The sequence below is a fragment of the Podarcis pityusensis genome, assembly GCF_964106645.2.
Source record: "Podarcis pityusensis genome assembly, chromosome: 5".
Classification (NCBI taxonomy): domain Eukaryota; kingdom Metazoa; phylum Chordata; class Lepidosauria; order Squamata; family Lacertidae; genus Podarcis; species Podarcis pityusensis.
The window spans coordinates 19,594,709-19,620,487 of NC_138032.1; the positions used below are offsets into that span (position 1 = coordinate 19,594,709).

The 25,779-nt window shown below is 39.3% G+C and overlaps 2 protein-coding genes across 3 annotated transcripts in view; one reads left to right on the top strand and one right to left on the bottom strand.

Moving 5' to 3' along the window:
• The window catches only part of IFT80 (intraflagellar transport 80), a 65,021-nt gene that overhangs the window by 22,170 nt on the left and 17,072 nt on the right, over nt 1-25,779 (top strand). For both annotated transcript variants that reach the window (XM_081007924.1, XM_081007925.1), the window contains exons 6-10: nt 3,722-3,831; nt 6,011-6,100; nt 7,041-7,178; nt 22,730-22,909; nt 25,224-25,342. In XM_081007924.1, the coding sequence (XP_080864050.1) occupies nt 3,722-3,831; nt 6,011-6,100; nt 7,041-7,178; nt 22,730-22,909; nt 25,224-25,342 (637 nt within the window). The remainder of the gene's footprint in view (nt 1-3,721; nt 3,832-6,010; nt 6,101-7,040; nt 7,179-22,729; nt 22,910-25,223; nt 25,343-25,779) is intronic.
• The window catches only part of LOC308478486 (putative membrane protein C3orf80 homolog), a 63,488-nt gene continuing 48,936 nt past the window's right edge, over nt 11,228-25,779 (bottom strand). Inside the window, exon 2 of the mRNA XM_081008333.1 lies at nt 11,228-12,239. Within this exon, the coding sequence (XP_080864459.1) occupies nt 12,234-12,239 (6 nt within the window). The 3' untranslated portion in view covers nt 11,228-12,233. The remainder of the gene's footprint in view (nt 12,240-25,779) is intronic.

The window sequence follows — 25,779 nt, forward strand, 5'->3', positions numbered from 1 at the left end:
TCCCAATACATAAATTTGTGGCTAGTCAAAATGCTGTCACTCATTACATGTCCCCGATGCTCAATCATGCTGAAGAAGTTTTTTTCCAGCTTCTGTGTGAGGACCATAACATTCGAATTTGCCCCTACCATTGCCTCCCAAATACTGTGTTTCTGGCTGTTTCATCGGTTTCTCTTATTGGATATCTTGTTGGAATATAGTGAAAAATTAGCTCCCAATCTTTCCCACTCAAAATTCCTCCCACACAGATACAGAACTATCATCTCTGCTTTTAAAATTCATTTTTTTTCTTGCCTTATTGTTAATTTGCTACTTCTATTTTTAGTAGAATTTGTACTGATGGTTTTTTTTTTAATTATTTGGTCCAGACTCCCACTTACAGAAATGTACAATTTCCTTATATCCCGCCTTCTTGCCCTTTCTCCACTGCCTCTCTTCCAGTTGCCTTGTCCTCCCCACCTGCGTCTTCTGCCTGCTACTGCAGTCCTGTTTCTGCTACAGTGGTACCACGGGTTAAGTACTTAATTTGTTCTGGAGGTCCATTCTTAACCTGAAACTGTTATTAACTTGAAGCACCACTTTAGCTAATGGGGCCTCCTGCTGCTGCTGCGCCGCCGGAGCACGATTTCTGTTCTCCTCCTGAAGCAAAGTTCTTAACCCGAGGTACTATTTCTGGGTTAGCAGAGTCTGTAACCTGAAGCGTCTGTAACCTGAAGCGTCTGTAACCCGGGGTACCATTGTACTAGACAGATCACTGTGGGGCTACTCCAGCTTCCTTGTTCAGCCCTAAAATGTATGTTACCCCTGTTGTGCCCTTTCAAGTCTGCAGAACAGCGCTCTGTATTTGTTCCTCAGGCTGGAAAGAGCTGTGAGAGGATAAGTTAAAAGACAGCAGAAAGGGAGAATCATAGTCAAACTCTCATCAGCACATTTGGAGGTTCTTTAAAACCACTGTAATAGAAGCTTGTGTAGAATATATATCACATATTACAAAAGCGAAGAAGTCAAAGCTTAGAGGAAGGTATAAAAGGGCAAGAAAACTTATTTTACGTTTTGTTTTCAAAACTCAACCTTTCACTTATTTACTAGGGCCTAATTCAGAAAATACTGTTTGAATATGGGTTCATGGGAACTAGCCATAGCAACCAAAGCACCTTTGCCAATAAAAATAAAATAAACCAAAGCAATCTAATATTCATTGGCATCTTAATTTATTGATTGAGGTGGTAATGATATCTGAAATCTGCACTCCATTGTTATAAAACCCTATATATCTGTAAATATACATGTAGCTTTCAAGCAGTGCAGATTTTACTGTTGGAATGCAGATAAGGCACATGCTAGTATCTTTTACTTTTAATCAGGCAAGTCTCACAGTATTGGAAAAATATGTCAGTGCTGTTTTTAATGCGTGTGAAAGGAAGCAAAGTTTCACGGGTAGCATCTGCAGTGCACATTAAAACCCCATTACATCAAAAGGATAATTCCCTGCTTTTGCTTATATATTTTTAATTAAGTAATTTAATTAGTTTAATTAGACCTAGGCATACCAACAGACCTTTTAATCCAAATCTGTAATGATAGCTAATACTGTATATGTCAAGCACAGACCTTCTCAGCATGTGGAATGCAGCTATGTTAACTCATATAGCCAATCTCCATTCTTTATCTTTTCCCGTCTCTCTCAGTGGCAGCAGCAACCTCTACTGTACCTCTCTTAATCTTCAACACCCTTGGCTGTTGTTTGAATCATGTTTTTTAGAGCAGTCTTCCGCTAGAACGTTGCTGTTTTATACCTTTGCTAGTGGTGGTATAGCAATGAGAGAGTCTCAGAAAATGTTAGCATTGAGAAAGTTTGACTTTATTCCATAAAATATAACTTGTGTTACAGTCCTAAAACTAGAGCAGGATGGGATTATAAGGATTTGGGGATAACAGTGCTATAAAGCCATATCAGAGCCTACACCAGGTCCTAAAGCTGGGACCTTGTAAATCTCAAACAGAGACTAAATTTATATACCACTGTGAAATCGGTCACCTCACAGTCCCTGCAATGAGGCCATTTCTTATACCCTTGCTTGCGTCTCTGGAGCCTACTTTGTCACAGCTATCAAATAAGGGTGGCACTAGCATTGCTATAGTCTAAAGCTATGGTGCTGTTTCAGTAGATTTTTATGTTTCTTGCTGTTGATAGATCTAATGCCAACTTGCAGGATCTAAACAAACTCCAGATGGAGTGATGCAGGTCATGCAATAACCCTGATCCTCTGTCAGAACTATCAATTCTGATCTGGTTCTTTGATATGAGGAACAAGAAACAGCCTGCTGCTAATCCCTGCTATTTGCTCAGCTCCTCCTTCCTGCCCTTCCTGCTCTGCTTCGATCCTGTACAGACATAAACTTTGACATACATCAACACTGAGTTTGGTTATTCCCCTCCAGGTACTCTGGATTAGTCTGATGTGCTGTCTTTTTAAGGACTGAAATTGCTGCCAGCTGGAGCCAGTTGGACTCTTTATGTTTGAACTCATTAGCCCACTGGTGATAAATACGTAACAATAACTAAAGTCCTAAAATCTAAAGACAATATCTAATTCTGCTCATCTGCTTTCAGAAAGGACCTCTGCTCACACAACATGACTTCGTCTGCTCCCCTCCTTCTGCACATGTGGAGGGGTGCAGGAGGGAGGAGAGAAAAGGGAAATCCGCTAGCACAACATTGAATTTCTCTTTAATATTCCATTGAAAACCCTAACCATTTCCACAAGAAGCCAGCCCAGATAGAAACACCTTCCAATAGAGGCTTATGCTTTGTAAAGTCTTCAGGAAAAGAGAATTCCCTGTGTGTAATTGCTTTCTTAACCTATTGGCCTGCTAACCTCCAAGTGCCTTTGGGCAAGCAGGAACGCATCTCACTAGTTGGTGCCCATGGGCCTGTCCCTCCTAGGTAGTGGTTTGTAAGTTTACAACAACAGCTGGGGTTATTGGTTTGTTATGTTCTTGTTTTTATTATGTATTTTGTGTTTTTATCTTGTATTTTTATTCTGTGAACCTCCCAGAAGTTTAATAAATAAATAATAGTTGCATGCCACAGTAGCTGACCTTGGTTACAACTGCCACCCATTTTAACAGTACAGTCTCTGTAAATTTGCCTTTTTAAAACAGATCAGATATCAGTGCTAGAAAATATTGGGCCTTACTCAGCAAGTTAGCAGGATTTCCTACTAATATACAGTGTTTTTTCCTTTAAAAATTTTTTTTTAGGAGTGCTCTCATTTACCTTGTTGTTGTTTAGTCGTCTTAGTTGTGTTCCACTCTCCGTGACCCCATGAACCAGAGCATGCCTTGGAAACTCTCACTTTCTTCTCAAAGCTTCTCCTTTTTATGTCCATGGAGTTTTCATGGCAAAATGCTGGAGTGGTTTGCCAGTTCCTTCTCCAGGTGAATCACATTTAGTCTAAGCTCTTGGCTATGACCTGTCCATCTTGGGTGGCACTGCACTGCACGGCATAGCTCATAGCTTCAAGCCCCTTCACCACGACAAGGCAGTGATCCATGAAGGGGATTTACCTACTCATATTCAAATATTGCCCCTCAATGAGGCCAAACTTAGATTCACAAAATATTTAGGGTTATGCGTACCCCTGCGTCCCCCCAGAAAAAAGCACTGCTAATATATCCTTACTTCTTTTCTCTCTCCCTTTCTCGGGCTTTTCTACAGGCACACCGATATATTCAGTAGCATGGGGTCCTGATTCTGAAAAGATTCTTTATACATCAGGAAAGCAGTTGATTATCAAACCACTGCAACCAAATGCTAAAGTTCTGCAGGTAACCATTACTGTGATGCGAAATGGGATTTAGCCTTTCATACGGTTTCAGGATATTTATATTAATATATATTTATATAAAATATTTATATAATAAAAAACTGTGTGTGCATCAGAAGTGGCTGGGTAACCCCAGCCAGATGGTTGGGGTATAAATAATAAAATTATTATTATGTTATTATTTTGGCAGGAACATTGTCATTCACAACAGTGTTAAGGACTAACTCACCAGTGTTGGCATAGAGAATACAGTACTTTCATATATGCAAGTTCATGTGTGGAACAGAGCTTCAGTATCCACATTACAACTATTATTAGGATTATTATTTATTCAGTTTACATACCACCCTTTATCAGAAGATCCCAGGGCGGTATACAATATAAAAAGCACATTACAGAAGATAAAAACATACTGACAGACAGCGTAATAATGACGTAAAGGTACCCCTGCCCATACGGGCCAGTCGTGTCTGACTCTAGGGTTGTGTGCTCATCTCACTTAAGAGGCCGGGAGCCAGCGCTGTCCGAAGACACTTCTGGGTCACGTGGCCAGCGTGACGAAGCTGCTCTGGCGAGCCAGCACCAGCACAACGTACGGAAATGCCGTTTACCTTCCCGCTATAAAGCGGTACCTATTTATCTACTTGCACTTAGGGGTGCTTTCGAACTGCTAGGTGGGCAGGAGCTGGGACCGAAAGGCAGGAGCTCACCCCGCCACGGGGATTCGAACCGCCAACCATACGATCAGCAAGTCCTAGGCACTGAGGTTTTACCCACAGCGCCACCCGCGTCCCAATAATGACATAGTCATCATAATAACTGTCCACTCCCCCACAGGCCATAGATTATTTAATAGCCATAGGCCAGGGTAAAGAGGAATGTTTTTGCCTGGCACCAGATAGTTCAAGGCAGTTGTTGTAATCCTGTGAAATAAATGGGCATTCTCATCTCATGGTGCTATAATTCTAATTGCGCTTCTTAAAAGGTAATGCAACTGTTTGTATGTACACATAACACTTCTACTTTCCTTAACAGAGGTTGCACAATCACTCATTAAAACCACAGTTAAGCATTACAGGGGATCAATATTAACTGCAATTAAGGCTAACCAGACTTAGTCAGAATTTGAAATAAGTTTAGAAACTGTGGTTGAAAGTGGTGCTGATGTAATGCTTAATCATGATTGAGGAGGCTGGGGAGAAAGGGATTTGCACTCACTCAAGTAGGGAACCACTGGGAAGAAAAAGCACAAAATCTTGCAACCCAGTCCTGATTGTTTAAGCACAGTTAATCAGTCATGAATGTTAAGTGTGCACCAGCACAGCGTCTTAACAGGACTGACACCTAGAAGTGCATATAGTCCTAAACATTGGAACACATATGGATTCATAACTATTCACCCTACATTGCAGAACCTAGGCCATTTTAAAAAAAATTATCCAAAAAGTACACAGTGGGTGAACATTTATTTTTATCTATCCAAATGTTTTTATATGGATTGTGCAACCTAACTTAGAGAGAGCTCTGTTGCAAAAGTAATATATGACTGATATATAGTTAGTTTATTCAATCTTAGCAGAAAGTTGTTGTGAAAGGGAATGCATAAGCAGGTTGCTTTGTTGTACAATAGATTATGTCATCATTGTACATTGATTTTCCGATAGAGCAATGGTTGCATTGGATTCCCTTGTTGCGCTATATTAAAACTCACCTGTCCTCCAGCACAAGAGCCCTTGTGCTAGCAGACAGAGAACACTGGATATGTGGTTGGGCCAGTATTAGATTTTCTAGATCGATTTCAATTGGGGTTTAGGCTCGGTTTTGGCACAGGAACTGCTTTGGAATGCTCTTCCCAGAGAGGTGTGCCTGGTGCTTTCATTACGTATCTTTAGGCACAAGGGGAAAATGTTTTTCTTTAACTTTGCCTAAGGTGATTAACTTTCTATGGGCTTTTAAATGTGTTTGTGGGAGTGGGGGTTATTGGTTTGTTCTTGTTTCTATTATGTATTTTGTGTTCTCATTTTGTATTTTTGTATTTTGATCTTCAGATGAAGGGCAGTATACAATTTTTGTGAATGAAAATGGAATTTACATCTTGCAATTGTAGCTCTTTGTAATATACAAACATCCTCCTGACTTGTTTTTTAAAAAGTTTATTTCAATTCTATTTTCTTCTACAGTGGAAAGCTCATGATGGAATTATTCTAAAAGTTGATTGGAACTCTGTCAATGATCTTATTCTATCAGCTGGTGAAGATTGCAAATACAAGGTATGTATTATTTTCAACAACAAAAATGCAGTGAAGTAAAAGAGTTTGTTATTCAGAACACATTCCTTTAAATGTCTTTTATTCTTCAGAATTAATATATCAGCCAACCTTATTTATGGCTAAATATTTTTAAAGTACTGCTTATGCCTGCCCACACTAGTGTGCTAGAACAAAAATTATTTTCATAGAAGAACAGCGAGGTAAGAGTGATTGCGTCATAAAAAACTAGATAGATTGGTAAATCAAAACTGTAATATAGATATTACTAAATTAGATCCATTAATTCTAATCAGTCTATTATGAGTAGAACTTAGTTGGATATAACCCATATTACCTCAGTCTGCCCATACTGAGCAAGCCAAATGACCTTTTTACTTGGATCACATAGTGTTCCAAGGATCTCATGCTGTGTAACTGGTCCAAAGAAGGAAATGCCTGTGCACATACTCTAAATATGCTTGGCAGGGGGTTGGACTCGATGGCCCTTGTGGTCTCTTCCAACTCTATGATTCTATGAAATAAGGTGTGGGGTAAGGTGACTATTTGAAGGAATGAACTTCAGAATATCAAACTGGGGGCACGGAATACTGATGATGAGATACATAAAACATCTGAGCAGACCTGGTACTACTCTTGGTTTTCCCCATGTCAATTACTTCAGTAGTACCCCCAGCCACACATATCCAAGGTATCCCATTATTTATGAACCTTAATCCATTGTAGCATGTAGAGCAAAGGGAAAGATCTGGACAGATCCTCCACTTGGAGAGTGGATATAAAGGGTGGGAGTGGAGAAAGGACTGGAAATAGCCATTGCTCCCACTTTGGGTAATATACAAGAAACGTTATGTAGTTCTGAAACATGATTCGTATTTGGAAAACAAGTAAGACTCCTTTGAAATATGATGTCATTAACAACAATCTTTTAATGGTTTTATAGGTGTGGGATAGCTATGGTCGTCTATTGTATAGTTCACAGTCACATGAGTATCCTATCACTTCTGTTGCTTGGGCTCTGGATGGGGAGTTATTTGCTGTGGGGTCCTTTCACACCTTACGACTTTGCGATAAAACTGGGGTAAGTAACTGATGATTTGAGAATAACTCTTGTTTTGGGGTGTCTGTCCAGTGGGGTTCTTTATAAATTATTTCCTGGTGTGCTTAGTAGATTCACTTTTAGAAAAGAATGCTGTATACATTAAAAATCTAAACTTTATAAAATTGGACCATAACTTAGAATTTTTAATGTATATACTATATATTTGTTTACTTAGTAGTAAAGAAGAATAGTAAAGAAATTTCACTGGTACATCTTATATTTCTAATTTAAAGTTTTACAGTCAAAGGATTTTCATCTTTTCATTATGCTATGTGATTAATAAGCAGTCTTATTCCCCTGTCAACATACAACACTTCCAAGAGAACTGTACTGGTTACTTATTTGCTACTGGGCCTTGTTTGAGGTATTACTATTGGTATATAAAGCCTTAGCCACTTGGAATCAGTTTACTTGAGGCATCACTTTACCCCATCTGTGCCCACTTGACTGCTTCAGTATGCGCAACTGGCCCTGTTTCAGGTGCCACATAATACCCATTCTGCACTTCGAAGAAATCAGTATTTTAGTGTGGCAGAAATTACAATTAAAAGGTCCCTTCCTGTTGACATCAGGCAGGTGCCTTCACTGTACCCTTTCTGGTGCCTGCTTAGAGCAAATTTATTTAGGCAAGTCTATCCAGGCATGTAGAAGTTACAAGTGTGCTATTTCTTTTTAGCTACTGTTGATTTTAATAATCATTTGAGTATTTTAATAGCTGCTTTTAAGTTACAATTTTAATGTTTTGTTTTCTATTTCTGGAAACCGCCTAGGGTTTGTTTGCAACAAATCTCTTAAAGTTGGTGGCTTATTTCAGGGCAGGTTTTGAATGTGCTTTGTCAAGCAGAAGCGAGGAACTGATCAAAATACCTATTAGACTGAGTAGTGGATGAAATGCCCACAAATGAAATGTGCCTATTCAGGATTCCTGCTGATAAGGGGGAATATGCTGGTAGTGATCACCCATGTTGCGAGGTGGGAGCAGGCTTCCGTTCTTAATGGGGTTGTCATATCCCAGAGGCTAATATAGCATTGAGAGGAATTTGAGTTCCTTGCGGGCAGAGATCACTTCATAGCACTACACAAACTGCTACCAGCTTCTTTTCAGCCTCTGGTAATCTGATTACTCCGCTAGGATTGCCAGCCTCCCTGTGGGCTGTGAATGACATGGGTCTGAGGTGTAATTGCACACATGTGCTCCTTGACTCTGCACAGAAGTGCTGAATTAGGCTTCGGATTTCTATTCATGTCTGCATGTTTCACTCACGTTTCTAGAACTGTTTTGAACAATGTTACTCTCTTTCCTCTTGCTACGCATGCCCAAGAGTTCAAAATGTGTCCAAGTTGACATTTAAATCAAAAGGAAAAAATGTGGTGCTGCAAATGATCATTCACATCGCTTCACATATATAGCAAATTAGAAACAGATATTAAATGTAGTTAATAAGGAAGTTCAGAAATTATCATTTTCCTCTGAATCTGAAAATCTATTATAAATCATAGCTTCAAGGTCTACTCATCACTAATTTATTTTTACTTCTAAAATACTTCTTACTCAACTAAGTAGGTGGGATATTTAGTTTTACATTTTTTAACTTTCATCTCATTTAATAGTTGTTTTTGCTTTATTTCTGGCTAGAAAAAAAAGGATAAATGGCTATTTCTGATTTAGGTTGACTAAGGTTCTCTGACAAAATAGTATTGTTTGGAGCTTTTCAATCATAATCTTTTCAGACCAGAAAGTATGCTGTTCATAAAATAAGCTGCGATTTTGTGCCAAAATAATTGATTTTCCAAAGACAGTGTTTGCAGCTGAAGCATTAAAGTAGGTAAATTGCTAATCAATCATGAAGACTAGTTCTTGTTATAGTGATTCACATCTGCCATAGTATATTCTATTTGATCATAATTAAATATAATTATAAAGAGTGAAATAGAGTTTCCTCCAGGTACTGGCATGAGAGTGAGCTAAGTTTGTAACAGTAGAGTTACCATCCCTTTCAACACCTTACCACTCCATGAAAGGGTCTCATGCTAGTGTAACTTTAGTATGCAATAGTCTGGTATTAAAGTGTTTTATACTGAAATATTAAAAATGCTACATAAATTTTTATGTTGGCTTTTAAAAAGAAAACTTTCTAATACATAACATTTTTGATATGATTCACATTTCCCGGTTTCATACATTTCTCTCTTGTCCTCTCTCACTCCATTCCACACTCGCTTGTCCTTTAATATTTCCTTCCTCTCTGCTTCCTCTCAGTCTTTGTCTCCTACTTCTCTGTTCTGCATACACTGTTCATGGTGAGGATTCACAGCCACAAAAGAAAGACAGTATAGGTGCTTTACATCTCAGTTATGAACATTATTAGCAGACAATAAATCACGTTGCACTAGTATTTTACAGTCCAGAAGTTGACTTTCATTTTACAACAGCTTGTGACTTCTGGTCCTTCCTCAAACAACTGTTATCATATTTGCACCTGCTGTACAGCTGTAATATTTTGAGTGGTGCCTTAATTTTCTTTGCCTAAGCAGTGTGCCACCACCTATTACCTAGCCTGACTCAGATTATGAATATTGGAATCCATGATTCATCAGTCACATAGCGCCTCTTGTTGTGCTGACTTCAGCGATAGCTGCGCAAAGCCTCTTCAGCGAAGCAGGAGGAGGAACGCTCCCGCTTCACTGAAGAGGCTTTGCGCAGCTATCGCTGAAGCCAGCACAGCAAGAGGGAGAGCTGCACAGCGCCTCTAGCGCCTCTTGTTGTGCTGGCTTCCCAGCGAAGCAGGATGAGCGACGGAAGGGGCTCCATAAGACGCACACACATTTCCCCTTACTTTTTAGGAGGAAAAAGGTGTGTCTTATGGAGCGAAAAATACGGTACATTGTTGATAATGCAATAGATAATTGAAGAATATGTTTGAAAGTAACACTAGCCTAGTTAGAACATAATGCTAAACCATGGTTTGCACAACATCAGTGACAAGGAATGAACATGAGCAAAGCTTTAAAATGAATCATCCCCAGAGATGTGAAGGCCTAGAAAGAAACTGGAAAAATCAACCCACCCAATTTTCCATTCCCCCCCCCCCTGCAATTTTCCTGGGAAAAATTGAAAGAATGGGAAAATGGGGGGAGTTTGGGTACCCCCCCATTTTTCCTGCTTTTTCCTGGGCTTTCACATCTCTAATCCTCTCCTCCCATGCAGCTGTGAGAAGGACTTTGCCAGTGTTTAGTTTCATGTTCCCCTAATCTTGACTTGTTGCATAGGAACCAGGGATCATGGTTTATTTCAAACTAGTCAGTTTCAAAACAAGCAAACTTCAAACCATGAGTTATGAAGCTGGCTTGTTTAACTAACCAGAGTTTCTGATAAACCACAATCTCTGGTTTATATGCAACAACAAGTCAAGATTAGGGGAAAGTGAAGCTAAATGCTGGCAAAATCCTTCTCCAGTCTACGCAGGAGGTGGAGAAGGTAGGGGGAGTGTGTGAGCCCAAGGCTTTGCTTGGGCTCATTCCATCTCATGCATGTAGTGCTAAATAGTGGTTTAGTGGTATGTGAGAACATGGCAAATGAGTCAGAAACTTTCCCCCAAAATCTGTCACTACAAAGCCATAATCTGAATAACTTCTCTGTATGCATTGTTCGCATTCGTAGGCTTACTAATTTCAGACTGCAATCTTATTCATATTTACTTGGGAGTGAGCCATATTGAAAACAGCAGCATTTACTTCTAGTAGAGCTTAATAGGATTTCAAATTACCGTATTTTTTGCTCTATAAGACTCACTTTTTCCCTCCTAAAAAGTAAGGGGGAATGTGTGTGCGTCTTATGGAGCGAATGCAGGCTGCGCAGCTATCCCAGAAGCCAGAACAGCAAGAGGGATTGCTGCTTTCACTGCACAGCGATCCCTCCTGCTGTTCTGGCTTCTGAGATTCAGAATTTTTTTTTTCTTGTTTTCCTCCTCCCAAAACTAGGTGCGTCTTGTGGTCTAGTGCGTCTTATAGAGCGAAAAATACGGTACTAAATTTTCAAATTGTAAATTATTTGCAACTCAAGATGTGGCCTGCTGAATTCAGTTACACTTCTTAGAATTCAGTTACAGCCTAGAAGAGTGTTCTTTAAATTAAACCTCATTTCTTCTTTAATTGAGGGGCCCGCCCTGTGGAACACCCTCCCAGCAGATGTCAAAGAGATAAACAACTACCTGACATTTAGAAGACATCTGAAGGCAGTCCTATTTAGGGAAGTTTTTAATGTGTGACATTTTAATGTATTTTTAATCTTTGTTGGAAGCCCCCCAGAGTGGCTGGGGTACAAATAATAATTTATTATTATTATTATTATTATTATTATTATTATTATTATTAATTTTAACTCCATTGAAAATCTGAGAGAATACTTTGTAATACAACAGTATAGAGTTTATGCTGGATTTCAGGAAGAATCCTCTTCACACATGAAAATTTCATTCAAGGGGGGGCGGAGAATTGGGGGGAAGCTGCACACCTGTACTTGTTAATAACCTAACCCAGCAGCTGTGAGGTAATGGGCTAGGAGCTGATCAACCAGTCAGCTTCTGGTTTATTGCAGCATCACTGCCTCATGAAGACCAACATCTTGGGTCAGGGCATTACCAGCACTCCACGCATCAGCATTGGTGGCCACATGCTTGAGGTGGTGGACTATTCTGTCTACCTGGGCTCCACCATAGCCAGCATACTTTCCATTGACACTGAGCTGGAAAAGTGTAGGTAAGGCAGCTATGGCAATAGCTCTCTCCAAAAGGGTATGGGAGAATGTTATACCTGCGAGGAATGACATCTAAATCCATATGTGCTGTGTCCGGAAGATTTTGGGCATCACGTGGCAGGGCAGAGTTTCAAAAAAAGATGTGCTCTATCATACCCACATTCCCAGTATGTTGGCACTTCTGTCTCAGTGACATCTACGTTGGCTTAGTCATGTCCACAGAATGGAAGATGGCAGGATCCCCAAGGATGTGCTCTACAGGGAGCTGGCTTCAGGCATCAGACCTGTTGGCAAACCAACTCTGCATTACAAAGATGTCTGCAGACGTGGCATGAAGACTGGAAACATGAACCCTGCTTTGTGGGAGCCCCTTGCAGACGACCTCAGTGCTTGGAGACAGTCAGGTTGTGTATCCACAACAGTGACCAGAGGAGGAATGACCACTGGGAGGGAGCGCAGAGAGAAGAAACACCATAGTGCATCTGTAACAGTGAAACCAGATGCCTTCATCTGCCCCAGCTGCAACAATCCCATATTGGTTTCTACAGCCACAACAGGCGCTGTAACTCCAACAGTTTGACCTCAGTGGCACACTCTTTCATAGTCTTTTGAGACTGATGAATAACAACTGGATTAGCTTGGAAGGGGCAGAGGCTGGTGCTACCAGTTGGAGCAGGGGCATGTGGTAAAGGGTGCTTGGAGGAGGGCATTTGGAAATAGCAGCACTGGTGGACCCTGTTGGAGTTTATGGGTGCTGGCAAATGTTTCATAATGTCGGGTGTTGATTCTGGATTGAAAGGAAGCTGAATCTGGTCCACTTCAAGGATTTCAAAATCCATTGTTGGTCATTGCCTTCATACAGATCCACCAAAATAGTTCAAAACAATAAGCAAGCTTTCAGGTTCCCAAAGCTGTTCATTAATCAATTAGGCTGGATACTCAGCTTTCCTCCACTCCGCTCCCATTTTGCTACCTTAATGGTGAAACCCCAAATTCTGCATTTAGTCATAGCCTTAAGATAGACTCTGAGGAGGAGACTGCAGACTAAGTAAAAGCATCACTTGTTGCAAATCCTGATGTTAGTTACTCCCAAACATTTTTCAGCCACTGTGTCATACATTCAAGCTATTAATGGAAAAAATCCCCTACTTCACTCTTTCAACAATTATAGGCAAAGTGAGAATTCTAATCCATGGTATTGTTTATGAGTCTGGCATCGGTATGAATTATTTTTGATTTATAAACACAAAATATATAGGTGGCGTATTTGTTTTGAAGCATAAGAAGAATGAGAGAAGAAACACAAACTTTACGGAGACTTTTCTTAATCATTTGTAAGTTCATCCATTACAGAACACACAGCATAAAATATTGAAGTTAAGTCTGTTTACAGAAAAATACTTAAAATGGGACTTTCTTCCTACAGAGGAATGGGGAGGGGATTAACAGTAGCTAAAGCCAGATACTATCTATTCCTTTACAGCTGGCAGGAATAATTTATGAGGCTTGCCTCCTTCGTTTTTGCTGCTTCATGCAATTTTTTTCCTTGACTTAAATATAAATAGCTCCTAAAGAATTAGCCAATGCTGGTGCTGAGAGAGAAGAGAGAATGAGTCACATAACCAGTGTGATAGTGTTTGAAGAGAACCAGACCTGGCTTTCTGGTCAACACAGACATTTTTATTGTGTCTGATGTAATGGAGCTGAATCAGCGAATTGCTCCCTCGAGAGCCATCAGGAGATATACATATCATTAACCCTTCTACAGCATATGCAACTAGTTACAAAGCATAATTTAATTAAATATGCTAACAAATACTCTTTTGCTTCCATCTCTTTTCTGCTTTTCATCTGTTCCTATATATGTGTATGTGTGTGTGTGTATATGCGTGCCACTTTTACAGTAGTACTGCTTAGAAACAGACTTCAGTTCAAATGTCATGCAATTTCATGAAAAGCAACAACACGCAGTATTAGAATTAACTTTGGTAGGTGCTCCTAACATTTGTGCCAGGCGTAGATTATGTTCAAAGCCAAACACATTTCTACATATAATACAAAAAACAGTTGCATTTTCTTTGTCCCTGATTTTTAAAATGCTAAGTGTCTGAAGAAAAGACCAGTGCCTGACGCCTGTGACTATTCATACATACCTTGTGGGTGACTTCCTGTGGGTTTGTATGCCTGCTTTGACACTGTTGGTCATGTCACATTACTCTTACACAGAAATAGAAATCAGGAAGGACTGAGGCCTTCTAATATTCCCCCACCCCCGCAGTTACAGAAAATGAATCACAAGAGAGGACCCCTTTCTCAGTGCCCCAGAGAATGAAAGAGACATTTATATAAAGCATAAAGAAAATTATAAGCCACAGTCAGTACGAGTGCACACACACATATACATGATTTTTTGTTGTTACAATCATTTAGTCAATCTGGTCCTTCATATAAAGGAATGTTACTTTTCTGCTTTCTTTACCAGAGGTTAATTGAGCCCCATTAGACAATTGTTAGTGCCATTTTTATCATAGTTCTGAATTCTTTTGCAGATTTTAAGGGATTTTTTTTTAAACCTGTGCACTACTGTACAAAAATAAAACTCTACTACAGTTGTTTAGTTTAGTCTAAGTATTGGAACATCATCTGTATTTTTTAGACTTGCGGGCAACACATTTTCCTACTGAATATCTTGTTATATTGTGAATGCCTCTGCATACTAACTTTTAATTATATTATTGATCTCTACTCTATGCAATAGGACATACGTCTCATCATTCTGATGCATGAGCATAGCTTTTTAAAATGAGTAGTCATTATAGTAGCTGTGCCCTTTCTTGAAGATGTGGTTGAGGTGGAGCGGTGGTCAGAAAATATTTTTACCTTCAGAGGGATTTTTGGTAGTAGAGACTGTACCACCATTTCCTTGACTGTGAAGGTAATGAAACTTGGGCACAATAATGGGATGGAATTTAAACCTGTATCTTGCCCTGGCCTCAGGTATCTAGAGGAAAAGTTTACACGCTGTGTTGTTTCCTGCTCGCATTTCAGAATAGATTGATGGGAATGAGTTTTTATAAAGCTTGACAACATTATATAAATCTGAAACAAGAATTGTGTAAAAAAGCATTATTTTCAAGTTTCTATAATCTCCTTACTGTTTTCTTTGCCCTCCTGTAAATGAAGGTAGGTAGTAATGATATTAAAGAGAACCAGTAGACAAAGACTACAATGGCATTTTGTTTCTTCACTTCAGAATGTGTTGAGATATTTTCTGGATGATTTAAACTGCATGGTGAAGGGTTGTTAAACTCTGTAGAGTGCATGAAAGCCATTTTATTTTCAGTCACATTTGGTTACTTACTTTTACTGCCACTTCTCTCTTCATAACAAAGCAGTAAAAAGGACTACTTCTTATGATTGTTGTACTGTGGCATTGGACTAGAGTATAAAATACGTATGATACGTATTTGTTCTTCATACTTGCATGATACTTTGTACTCAGAAAAAAACAGTCTTAAGATTTCCTTTATAATATAGAATCATAGAGTTGGGAGGGACCCTGAGGATCATCTAGTCCAACCCCCTGCAATGCAGGAATCTGCAGCTGTCCCATACAGGGATCGAACCTGCAACCTTGGTGCCACTAACACCATGCTCTAACCAATTGAGGTACCCAGGAGGGAAGTCTGTACTACTCTTTGCAGTACCTTCCTCCCAAAGGCTGCATCTGCAAATATGTATTTGTATTCTGTAATTGTAATATGTTTTTGTCAGCAAATATTTGTAGATATATTTTTAAAGTTTTCTATTGGGATTAAACTCCATGATCAGTATCAATTTGAAATGAAAAAAGCACCATGAATTATTTTATCCCATAATTAAAACTGTTGTTTTTGAGACTGTTAAAAAAAATAAATGTAATTGATAGGCTACTCTTTCAAAAGTAGCTACTATGCATGGAATAAATGCATTACTGCATTGAAGATGATATTGCCGTTCAATAACTGTAGACCTAGCAAATTTATTTCCCTTAATTCTGTTCAGGGATTGCATCCCAGTTTTCCCTAGTATGACCTATATATTTGAATGTATTTATTTTTACTAAATTCAGTTCTTTAAAGAAATTACACTGGAATATCATGGTTTCCTTTGCGGCCTCCCATTGATTTCCTTGGAATATACTGGCAATGATTGGGTAGAATTCTACTGAAATTTGACAGTGCACTGTAACCAGAATTTAAAAGGAGGTTTTTGGCAGCAATTCTTTTCCAGAACAGCACATTTTGATATGATACAATTCACTAGATGAGATAATGATCCAAATACCGGTATTTGAAAGTAGGTTATGCATTTAATCCATATCTTAGATTAGTAAAGAGCCAATTCATTGACTAAATTCCAAGATTAAGAATGAGAGGAGGACTGAAATTATTTTAAAAGGTAGCAGTGGTTTCAGTTCTTAATCACCGTTGTAGTACAGTGGTACCTCGGGTTACAGATGCTTCAGGTTACAGACTACGCTAACCCAGAAATAGTACCTCAGGTTAAGAACTTTGCTTCAGGATGAGAACAAAAATCGCATGGTGGCAGTGGGAGGCCCCATTAGCTAAAGTGGTACCTCAGGTTAAGAACAATTTCAGGTTAAGAACGGACCTCCAGAATGAATTAAGTTCTTAAACCGAGGTACCACTGTACATTAGTTCACTATTAGTCTATTAGCTTTGTATACAACAGTGACTATAAACCTTGGTTTCATGGGTAATATAAAACCTTTGTATTACAGCTGTTTCTGCCCAGAAGCAAATACTAAAGTTGGTTTAATGTTAATTTTGCTCAGATGCACATGCAAGTAATGCTTATGGCACTGTGCTTCTGGTTTTTTAATTATATACATGAGCAAGCAACTTTGGAGGGTTTACACATGAAACAAATAGGGCTGGCCCAACTGAAGAAGCAAACTGGACCACCACTTTGGGATGCCAGTCTGAGGTATTCAAATGCCTTGGAGAGAGCAAAAGCTGCTGCATATGCTTTTGTAGGGGGCAAATAGGTGGCTTAACAATTCATTGACTGGGCTGTTTCCTACATTCCAGGTATTTCTGCACCTTCCCCATCTATTTGGCTAAAGATCAGAGAATGTCAGGGTTTCAAAGAGCTTTCAGTTCCCAATTATCAGCATATCATTGGTGCTTTAAAGAGTCCTGCATGGCACTTTGAAGCTACAACAGTCAGCTGATTGTCAGGGCTTCAAAGCACTGCATCACATGATGTCATTGTGGTGTCAGGCGATTGACAGATAGGCAGCCATGCTCACCTGTCAAATTTGGCTGTCAAGAGTTAGGGTAGATGAGGATCTGGCCCACCAGCCTGATCCAGTTCTTCACCCCTGATGTAAAAGTACAACCTTGTACAACCAAATGTGAGTGGTCAAACCAGACAATCTAACAGAGAAGGATGGGCCAAGCAAAGGGAAGCTGTGGCTGGGCTAACGAAGGAAAGCAGGTAAAACATGGAGGATTGAAAAGGGGATAGCAGCAAAGAAAGGCAACAGTGAATAAAGAAAGAAGTTCAAGTTATAGCCATTTGGCGGAAACAAGTAATCTAAGCAAAAACCGCTGGAGGAAAAAACAATACCAGTATGGAGCAAAGCCAGCTAGGAACACAAAGGATACTGGGTCTGGTACTTGCCTGTCCACTTGACTACAGGTTACATTTCTAGCCATTTCTAGCCATGTATACATACATGTTCCCATTATCCAGTGAGCATCTCATTAGTGATGCAATTTCCACTGTTTTTGTTTGCGGGAATAAAATATATTCTGCATTTTATGTGTTTATGGAATACCTTTTTATGGATCCTTTTTTGCAGCCATAAGGTGGAACACACAGAAAAAATGTGCAATGCTGCTCAAATGTCACTGAAGTTTGGCTGTAATAATATTCTACAAGTTACCCATTTTAAAATGTATTTATTTCCCCCCATAGCTTTTAAATAACCTATTATAGAACTTTGTTTCCCATCAGTTACAGAGGCGCTGACAGCATCTTCTAATTACAAGAAATATGTATGCTGCTGCTTTTGGTTCTCACAAAACTTTTTAATCTCTAGAGAGAAACCCAAAGACCCAAACACAGATTTTTGTAGAAGTGTGTTTATACTTAATTTTAACACAGTCGTAATTTTATCGTTGGTGTTTTTAATATGCTCCTGAGATATCAAGTGTACACTTTAATGTTTTGCACATATCCCAAAACCAAACTTAGGTTGGTGAATTCATATATACTGATTTAGAACTCTTGTAATAAGATCTGATTTTTGGCTTCCTTTCCCTTGAAAATGAAGTGGGCCTTTTTAAACAGTCTAGGCTGAAACAATCTTTCTTCAAGAGAAGTAAGAGTAACCTTTTGCCAGGCTTAATACCATGTTAAACTTTTCCATTTGACACATGTATCCAGATCTCTCAATATGTGCTATTTTTGCTTTTAAAACTTTTACTCTGTATTGTTCTTCTGTTTAGGTTTGACTGTTCTGAGTTTCAGAAACTTGAATTTATTTTTCTTTTGTAGTGAAAACCAAATTTCTAAATAGGAAAGGTTGCCTTGGTGTCTTCAGAATCTTCAGTTTGAGCAGGGCTGTCTTATAGTCTTCAAAACACAGGTCTTAGAACTTGCTGCTTTATTATGCTACAATAAGTCCTAAAAACTTATTTATGTTAATAATATGCATTGTACGGTATACAAAGAATGCAAATGTGACATTCCCAATTTCTAAACTATGGTTAAACATTCAGGAGAAAGTTGTGGGATTGTAGGGTATATCTGGTTAAATGTTACCTTTGCAGTAATAGTAGGATGGTTTTGACAATTGTTTGAGGCTTCATAAAAAGTATATGAAGCCAAGAATGAGCAATGGAATGAAGCTATTCTCTGTGGCACACCCCCTTCCATGCTGCTTTGGAGTTTAGTTTCTGGCTTGTATCGAGCCATATCTTGTGATGAGTTGGATTCTGGCTTATTTTCATGTCTTGATAACTGGTTAACCTGGTTCAGATGTAACACGGAACTTTGGCTTAATACACGCAACAACAAAAAAGCTCCAAAGTAGTACATCAGGCGAGAGAAGGACTAGGGAGGAGAACCCAACCCAACACTAATTCCTGAGATGGTCCATACTGGACCATTAATTGCAATTAGTGCTAACCAGGGTTCCCACTTCACCCATACTAAAACCATAAATTGAAGTCATTTTTAGGCATGGATATACAGGAGCCATTGATAGTTATAGCCACAGTTAACATTACTGGAAATACAGTTGTTTCCACAGGTAGACCTGCCAAGGTTCTGTGGCCTCACAGTTGCTTAATTATTAGATCAGGAACTCATACGTGACTCCCCTCCCTCAGGTGTGTCACCTTCTGCATCATATGCAGACTGAGAAAATCACAAATACATGAAGGCGTACTTGGAGAAGATTCAGGTCACCTTGTACTACTAAGGTATCTGCATCGCTCTGTCATCTTTTAGGTGAAATAGATTTTGTGAAGCTGTAACTTATTTCAAATATTATTACTTTTTGCACTATGGCCTGGAAGTACATCTGCTTAGTATTTATATCAGATTCTTTGGTAGGACAATTTAATGAGCATTTGGCCCTCAGTATTATTTTCATGCATTGTATTGCATACCTTAGATCATTTTCATTAGAAAAGAATGTTAAGAGCTTCCTGCTTTCCCCTGATTGTTCGGGCCCATATTACAAAAACTGATTATTAAGCCTGAAATAGACACAAAATGAGATGCAAGAAAATATGCCACCATCATAATATCGTTGAAGATTTTTCCATCATTTACCATATTAATCCATTGCTCTGGAAAGCAACCACAAAGTCATTACCATCTGAAGAAACTACTATGAGGAAAGGTAAAGGTAAAGGGACCCCTGACCATTAGGTTCAGTTGTGGCCGATTCTGGGGTTGTGGCGCTCATCTCGCTTTATTGGCTGAGGGAGCCGGCGTACAGCTTCCAGGTCATGTGGCCAGTATGACGAAGCCAATTCTGGTGAACCAGAGCAGCGCACAGAAACGCCATTTACCTTCCCGCCGGAGCGGTACCTATTTATCTACTTTCACTTTGACGTGCTTTCAAACTGCTAGGTTGGCAGGAGCAGGGACCGAGCAACAGGAGCTCACCCCGTCACGGGGATTTGAACCGCCAACCTTCTGATCGGCAAGTCCTAGGTTCTGTGGTTTAACCCACAGTGCCACCCGCGTCCCTACTAAGAGGAAAGCATATCCTCAAAAACAGTGTAATTTTTCTGATTTAATTTCTACTATATAACAATTTACAAGTGTTTTTGTAACAATTTACAAGAGCCAATATGGTGTAGTGGTTAAGAGCAGTAGACTTGTAATCTGGTGAACCAGGTTTGCGCCCCCGCTCCTCCACATTCAGCTGCTGGGTGAGCTTGGATTAGTCACGCTTCTCTGAAGTCCCTCAGCCTCATTCACCTCACAGAGTGTTTGTTGTGGGGGAGGAAGGGAAAGGAAAACGTTAGCCACTTTGAGACTCCCTAGGGTAGTGATAAAGCTGGATATCAAATCCAAATTTTTCTTCTCCTCTTCTCTGCTTTTGAAAGACCATTGCTTATTTAAATAATGTATATTGCAGTGTTAACTTTTGAATGAATAGGTTTCAAGTCTTGAGAAGTTCTCATCCTGCATTAGTCAGACCTTTGCTGGAGCTCTTTGTCTTAGGTCTGGGTGCTGTGCTTTCAGAAGGATGTAGACAAACTGGAATGGGTTCAGATGAGGTCAATGAAGATGGTCAAGAGTATAGAAGACAAGTCCTATGACAAAAGTTTGAAGTACATTTAGCTTGGAGAAAAGAAGCCGTGGCAGGGTCGGGATGGGCATAATAGCACTCTTCAAATACTTGAAGGGATATTACAGTAGAAGAAGCAAATACTTTATATCTGCTGCCTTGGAAGGCAAGACTACATCTAATGGTCTTTAGGTACAGGATAGTAGATTTGGATTGAACATGAGGAAAAACTTATTAATGTTAAAAAAAAGTTTAACAATGGAACCAGTTAACCATAAACCAGTGAGGATGTTGCAGTTGGACATTAGGGTAGATTGGCCTTGTTGTAATAATAATGGACACAACTGATTGCAAAGTTGTGAGAGCCAGTGTGGTGTAGTGGTTAAGAGCGGTAGACTAGTAATCTGGTGAACCGGGTTCGCGTCTCTGCTCCTCCACATGCAGCTGCTTGGTGACCTTGGGATAGTGACACTTCTTTGAAGTCTCTCAGCCCCACTCACCTCACAGAGTGTTTGTTGTGGGGGGAGGAAGGGAAAGGAGAATGTTAGCCGCTTTGAAACTCCTTCGGGTAGTGATAAAGTGGGATATCAAATCCAAACTCCTCTTCTTCTTCTTCTTCTTCTTCTTCTTCTTCTTCTTCTTCTTCAAAGTACACCATGATATGGAACTGTTTAGCAAACAGAATGGGCCTCGATAAGGCATACAGTGGTGCCCCGCAAGACGAATGCCTCGCAAGACGAAAAACTCACTAGACGAAAGAGTTTTCCGTTTTTTGAGTCGTTCCGCAAGACGAATTTCCCTATGGGCTTGCTTCGCAAGACGAAACGTCTTGCGAGTTCTTGCGAGTTTGTTTCCTTTTTCTTAAAGCCGCTAAGCCGTTAATAGCCGCTAAGCCGCTAATAGCCGTGCTTCGCAAGACGAAAAAACCGCAAGACGAAGAGACTCGCGGAACGGATTAATTCCGTCTTGCGAGGCACCACTGTAGTAGCAACAGGGCAAACCAAAAGTTTATCATTCTTTTCTGTTCATAACACTGTAATATATTAGAGTAAAAGGTAGTAATCACTCCAAACCCTAGTAAGCTTAATGGCTGAGCAAGGTTTTAAACCTGAATCTCCCTGACTCAAGTCCAACACTTTGCATACTATTCTGCATTTATCTTCTAATGTAGCCAGAATATGACTTGAGGGGCAATTGTGTAGGATGCATGGAAGCTCATTGCAAAGTAAATTGATTGGTCCCTAAAATGTCTCATCATGTTATATCTCTTTGCTGCAAGACTTAATACAGCTGCTCCTTTGACTTTGGAAGGAGGAGCTTTCAACAACAACAAAACATCTACAATAAATAAAGTGCTACTTTCTCTGCCCTTTGTTCAAATAAGATTTATGAAGTTTGAATCAACCTCTGTCCCATTTTGTGTCTGTATATGTGCTGTTTTAGTTGTTTTTTAGCATTCTCTAGACAGCGGCACCTGCAAGGGAACCACAAAGAGAGCTCTTCCCCTCTATACTTCCCCACCCACAGATACCTATTAAAACTGTTTCACAAAAATCGTCTGCTCCACATAACAAGTGTTCACTGTTGTTTAGCGATTTAGACTTTTATGTGAAATTATCCCAGAGATACCAACTTTTTTCCTTTTATTTTGCACTCAGTTCATCTAATAAAAAGCTGGAATAGCATTGCCTTACTGTTAGCTAATTAGGTTCATGCCTTTGCTTCAGAAACCATTTAACATTTATTTAGTGTCCTCACTGTCCTGGATGCTGAACAGAAAATTGAGTAATCCTATCACTGTCCCAAAGACAAATAATTTAAGAGTGATAGACAAAGATGTTGTATGCGTACACATACACAGAGCATTATTACTGCATTGTTGTAATATATGCATTGTGTACTGTAGAAGTAATTACAAGTGGAAGTATGCACTTTTTTTTTTTAAATCTGCAGTGGTCCTATGCCTTAGAGAAACCAAACACCGGCAGCATATTTAATATTGCTTGGTCTACTGATGGCACGCAAATAGCGGGGGCTTGTGGAAATGGACATGTGATTTTTGCTCATGTTGTGGAACAGCGCTGGGTGTGGAAAAACTTTGGAATAACGTTAACTAAAAGAAGAACGATGGAGGTATGTGTTGAATGTTTCAAGCTTTGTGAGTGGCTCACAAATGTGGTGAGCACAAAATGTTGGCAGAAAATAACAGGTACTTTTTGAATATCCTTTTCAGTTGTAGATGAACTGAGTGAATGAGTGACATCCGTCTCTATGGCCAGCTAACTATCCCCGGGAGATCTGTTCATCAGTCAGCTGGATTGAGCAGCTTTCAGCATGCTCCTGGTGATAATAGCATGTTGACCAATATGTTTATGAACTGAGGTCAATTCTCGCAACCCAATGTGAGCATGTTGATGTTAGGAAGGCTACCCTGGAGTAAACTGACTGTGGAGTATACCTCTGGTTACTGCAGTGGCTTGAAATTCACAATAAAAAAAACCACATTTATGCTAGAAATTATTTTGCAGCTGGCAACAAAGTCACAGCTGCAGAAGCAATAGCATAATAGTCCATGCACAGATAGCCTTGGTTTACTGGCTTTGGAAAAAAACCTGTACATGTACACAGCTGTGGTTTACCATTATAGCAGCTGCAGCATTGTTAGGGTTTTTTTTTTTTACTATAGTGCAGGTTTTTCTGCTAAGAGCAGGGATAGCGCTAAATGTGTCTGTTTTCTTTGATCACAAAATCAGTACATTAGCCAAGCACTACCCCCCCCCCCAACCTAATAGTGCTTCTTGATGAAACTTTGCCCAGAATATTTCAGCCCCAGGTTAAAATAGTTTTCAGCTAGGTAAAACATCTACTGTGACTTATTTTTACTACTAGTTGTCCAGCCTAGAGAAACCATAAGCTTTTCATACCTAAAATCTGATCGCTAACAGAATATTTTAAAGAGCCTTTTATTAGACCCAATTAAAGATTTTCAGGCAACTTTCTATTTTATGGTTACCTTATTATAAGTGAAGCCTAAAAGAATTATGAATGTAGGTTCTTTTAAAAACACATGGTCCTAAATTTAAAATGTGAGTCTGAGGATCTGAAAGCAAATGCATTAATTTTTTACCTGCTAAATGTTCTGTCCTCGGTGACCAGACACTGACTCATAACATCCCACCCAGAGGACAGGGAGATAATATACAATTTCTGTTGTTACAAGTTTTCTCAATTACACATTCAGTATTAGAGTTCAGGCCAAGCTTTTCAGCCCTGGGTGCCCAGTGTTAGGCTCCCAAATCTATAATTAGGCACCTAAATATCTTTTGGCCTGAAGTGAAGTTGTCTTTGATGCTGAATATATAATTGGGAAAACTTGCAACAACAGAAATTCTATATTACCCATCTGTCCACTGGGTGGGATGTTATGAGTCAGTGTCTGGGAATATGGAAGACAAATTGGCAGGTAAAAATCATATTTTTGGTATTCATTCCCAGACAGCGAATCGTAATGAATGACTCTGTCTAGTAATCCCTGAAGCTTTAGTTATATTTAGCTTGTACAGCTTCGTGGGAAAGGTATACAAAGGAGTCTTCGCTAGCAGTGTATGCAAATGACTTGCACATAATTTAAATTCTTGTTTTGGGGTTGGCTCAAGAAAAGTTTCCAGCCCAGCTTCAACCATGTTGTTTAGAAATAAGAATAAATGCACAATTAACATATCATTCTCAATCTTATATAAAAGCTTTAGTTTACTTTTGTTATAAGATTCTGGAAACCAGAACTGACTAGATCTCCACTGTCCTGCCCTGGTTTACTGCTTATAAGTAGTTAAGTGACATTAATTGTGAATTATCATTGTATTTCCATGTTCAGGATGGGAGGAGCTGTTCCCTTTTAACAACTTTCACTTTCCAAATGTCAACTTTCTGTGAGGCCTCAGATACCAGTATCTAATGATACCAGTGTGTAATGAACAAAGCCCTGAACAACTTAGGCACAGAATGCCTTTCCCTGTATGTCCCAAGTCTGTTGCTGCAATAATCTGGGAAAGCACTATTAGTACTACCCCATGGCGAAGGAAAATGAGTCTTATTTATTAGGAGTCATGTGTTCAGTCTTTGACCTCAAAGAAGGCTGCAGCCCTACACTACTGATCTGAATAAAGATACATAGGAGCACACTGCATATTGCTAGGTCTCACTCAATACATTAACAATCTTCATCTCAATAGTTTCTAAATTATGGGCCCTAGATTCTTTAAAATAAATACAAAAATGGGAGTTTTAAAGCTTGAATTTGAGGAATATAAATACTTGAATATTCATTATTCATCTTCATTTCCTGACATTCTGTACTGTCCTTAGAGCTAAGAATAAGGCTACTTCTTTGCTTTTGCTTTCAAAATTATTTAAATTTTATTTAACCGTTGGCTTCTGTTCCCACTAGGTTCGTAATGTACTTAATGACGCAGTGGATTTACTGGAATTTCGAGACAGAGTCATTAAAGCCTCTTTGAACTATGGGCATTTAGTAGTTTCAACATCTCTTCAGTGTTACATATTCTCGTAAGCAGCCTGAATTAATGAGACACAGCCATCTGATCAATTAAAAAACCTTGAATTTTTCACAGCTACATGATTTGATTTGGGAAGCATCCATTGTTTTATGGAGATCTCCCATAAACCTAAGCTAAATGACATAAACTTCTCATAACTGTGAATGGAATTAGCTATGTTCATTTTCCCATGAGTGAGACCTTCCCAGTGAAGCCACATGTTATTGCTTATTGGCATCCTGTTTCCCAGTGCAACTGTGCACTATTTTGGTCTGTAACCTTTTAATCACTACTTGTGCCAACTTTCTAAATTACTTTTTAAAGTTTGAAGTCCTCTAACAAAGTTTAGGGGTACAGTTGGAAGTTCTGTTTCAAGGGAATATGGCAAAGCTCTAGTGGGCATTTAGCTGATGTCCATGTACATTCTACTGATGCATAAAAGCTGTA